The sequence below is a fragment of the Thermobia domestica genome, chromosome 3, assembly GCF_964235325.1.
Source record: "Thermobia domestica chromosome 3, izTheDome1.hap1.1, whole genome shotgun sequence".
Classification (NCBI taxonomy): domain Eukaryota; kingdom Metazoa; phylum Arthropoda; class Insecta; order Zygentoma; family Lepismatidae; genus Thermobia; species Thermobia domestica.
This window is the reverse complement of record NC_137456.1, coordinates 15,236,997-15,240,501: the sequence shown is the minus strand read 5'-3', so window position 1 is coordinate 15,240,501 and position 3,505 is coordinate 15,236,997. Positions and strand designations below refer to the sequence as shown.

The following is a 3,505-nucleotide window of genomic DNA, read 5'->3' as shown; positions in this document are numbered from 1 at the left end:
CGCTGTGGCTTGCTACTTGGAGCAACGGAAACGTGAGGACTCGGCGAAATGGTCGTGAAGAAGGTGTGTAGTGATGTAATTATGAATAATATAGTTATTCAATTCTTGGCTGTGAATCAGTTGTCCTTTAGGGGAGATTCTGGGTGTGAGCAACTCGGAAAACAATCAAGTGGTTTGTTCTTAAATTTGTTTGAATTTAGTATTCGTAAAGATCCGAAATTAGCAGAAATCGTCAAAACTGTCCCTACCAATGCAACATAAACTACGCCGGATATTCAGAATGAGATAATTCATTTAATGGCAGAATCTGTTAAGAGAAAAATAGTAAATGAAGCAAACGAAAGCACATTTTGTTCATTACTTGCAGATGAAACCAGAGACAAGCAACAAATCGACGATTTGTCTGTCGCAATTAGGTACCTTGTGAATTTTAAAGTGCAAGAAAGATGCGTAGCTATATTGAAGTTGGACAAACAAGACGCTGCCAGCATTAAGAACGCCATTTTAGATTGTTTAAGAAAAGTAGAATTCAAAACCGACACGATAATAGCACAGTGTTACGATGGAGCACCTGTCATGAGTGGACAGAAAAATGGAGTGCAAGCTCTTTTGTCTGCGGATTTGAAGAGAAACATTTTGTTTGTTCACTGTTTCAATCACCAATTACATTTAGTTATTTGTAGAGCCATTGACACAATTCCTGAACTGAAAGAGTTCTTTGATATTTGTCAACAACTATATTACTTTTTCAGAAAATCATGCGTTGCAGCAGATTATGCAGGAAGGAGTTTAAAGGGATTGTTGGAACAACGTTGGACTGGACATCTTGACACAGTGACTGTAATTCATGACGACATGTTTCACACATTAAGCGCACTGATGGCAATTCAAACTTTTCGTGAAGAACACGCCTCAATGACAATTGAAGCTACCGGTTTACTACATCAGATCTCCACCAAGACTTTCTGCTTCCTTACTGAGCTCATGTTCAGGGTTCTTGGATATCTAAAACTGGGAAACGCACTGCTACAAAGAAGAGATTTGGACAGTGATGCCGCTGTGAAGTTAATAGGATTGGTAACGCAACAACTCAGGTCTTGCCGGCAAGACGAAGGAATATTTGAAAATATCCTTCACGATGCAATGAAGGCATATGCCTTAAACACTTCGATTCAGCAACCATTGAAACGCAAATGCACACTCCCCAGTCGCTTAGCTGATTCGGTTGTTGATTTGGAAGGCATAAATTTGGAGAAGGGAAAGGAAGACGAGAAGGAGCTGAAAAGATTATTCTGCGAAGTTCTCGATATCTCCGTCGAAGAAATTCGGAGCAGATTCAGTGAGACAGGGACAGCTGTGATTGGTGCCATTCACCACTTACTGAGCGAGAAAAGAAGTGAAGAAATTTTGAAACCTTTGTGTGATGTTGTAAAGTACAAAGACCTGCATTGCAAAGTGATTCAGAATTTGAAGCAGGAAATAGATCTAGCAAATCGACTGATCAACAAGACCATTTCTGGAAGAGCTCACAAAACAAATTGGAAAATATGGCGAGGCTTTCCCGGGCCTAAAGATGCTTACAGAAGCTGCTTTAATTATTCCGTCTTCTACGTCCACGGTCGAAAACTGCTTCTCACATGTGACAGCTCTCCTTCGACCTCAACGTCTGTCTATGGGACATGAAAGAAAATCAGACCTCGTTCTCCTGGCTTACAACAAAGATATTCTGCGTGCACTAGATCTAGACCAGCTTGTAATTGAATTTGCGAAGTGCTCACGTAAAATCCTTTTGATGTACCGTAATTACTTACATAAGGACTGTAAAAAATATTTATTTTACTTATGTCAGGGTTGTTTCTTAATTTTTATACATAAAAATATACCATAATCTACTTGTAATAAAAGTATTGTAGTTCCAAAATACTATAATTTAGATAACAGTTAACACTAGTAAAGAGCTAGAAGAAGTCTTTCTTCTGTAATTGCGGAGAAGGGAGGTTAGGAGTAAAAACAGACATCATTGGTGCATCAATTTATGTAGCAACCGAGCAAGGAGTATGGAGACAGCTCACAGTCCATAAGTTTATATAAGAAAAAACCGGCATGAATACTGTACCGTACGTCAAGACAGTGACATAACATGACAGGTTGGAGCCTTTGAAAGCAGAAGATTTAGTATTACCTGCCGAACGTCATGGGAACAAAGTACCGAAGAATAGATATTTACTGTTTCATTTGAAATTTTCATTATAACCGTTTTTTTAATAATCATTGTTATTTTACAATTCTTATGTAATTACTTATGGATGTATCTAATATACTGAAAATGAAGTTGTAGTGAAATAAACAGTTAACAAATGTTCCTAAAATAAATTATTATTTTTTTACTTTTAGTACTACTTAGTGTATTAAAATATATATTGAATTATATACCATCATTTTAACCAAAAAATGTTAACGATGATATTTGATAGTGGTGGATTAGGTACTGAATATTTATCAGCATAATAAAGTGTTTCAACTTTCTTATAGATTCCATAAATAATAAATAAATATCTAATTGAACATAGACATTGACAACAACAAGCGCCTCAAGGAACAAAAACTATATATATATTAGAGAGAGAAAGCGTTTTTGTGTTCCTTGAGGTCCCTGCCATTGCCCCCTCAGTATTCATCATTGCCCGCCCTAAGCAATCAGGCTAGCTACGGGCCTGGTATATACTAAGAATAAAAGAGGCTTGAACAAGGTATGATACATTCGCAAAGTGTCCCCTCGGGATTGGTCTAAAATTGGCCAAATGGAGGACTGGCCTCGTTTTTTTATTATTATTATTATTCTTTTGCTTGAGTACTACGTACAAACAAGAATAAAGGGTTTTCAGCAGCCATATTTGATCCATAGAGATAATTGAAACGTTTCCAGACGATAAAATGATATAAAAAATAAATGTTTGGGCAAATTATTACTACTTTTATTTATATTTTGCATTTCTTTTACTATTTTTCTAGTAAGGCTTTTTGGTCAGCCTACTTATAACAATCAGGCGTAGAGCTATATCAAAGTTGCTTCAGTACAATTTACATCATCGTCGAAATTTAATGAAAACCTAAAGAAAGTAGTTTGACAAATAAGCCCAGTCTCTGGAAAAACAAAAACACAATTAAGTAAAACAGAAGAGTCTAAATGATTTCTTTTGCCACCAATCTGTTAACTAGGTTACTACCGTACATATTTAACTATTTTAAGTAACTCTTTCCTAGACGACGGGCATAGTATATCAGTGATAGTATTCATCTCTGGTGCTAGAAGCCCTTGGTTTGACCCCAGGCCATGTGAGTTTGTGTTGAATAACATGTACTGTAATTCCTGGATTTTCTCCAGTGATTTAATTAGGATAAAATATTTACCGGAACTCACCTTACGAATTTAGCAGTCTCCAAATGGATTCATACTGGATTTTAACATTATCTTAGAAAGATTTTCCGGAATGACGTTTCGGTG

At 36.4% G+C, this 3,505-nt stretch overlaps 1 protein-coding gene across 1 annotated transcript; it reads left to right on the top strand.

Annotated features, from left to right (window-relative positions):
• The first annotated feature begins 297 nt into the window (after positions 1-297).
• On the top strand, positions 298-1,683 carry LOC145681682 (zinc finger MYM-type protein 1-like). The gene has a single exon (XM_081753301.1). It carries the CDS (start codon positions 298-300, stop codon positions 1,681-1,683), a length of 1,386 nt encoding a protein of 461 aa, XP_081609427.1.
• The last annotated feature ends 1,822 nt before the right edge of the window (positions 1,684-3,505 follow it).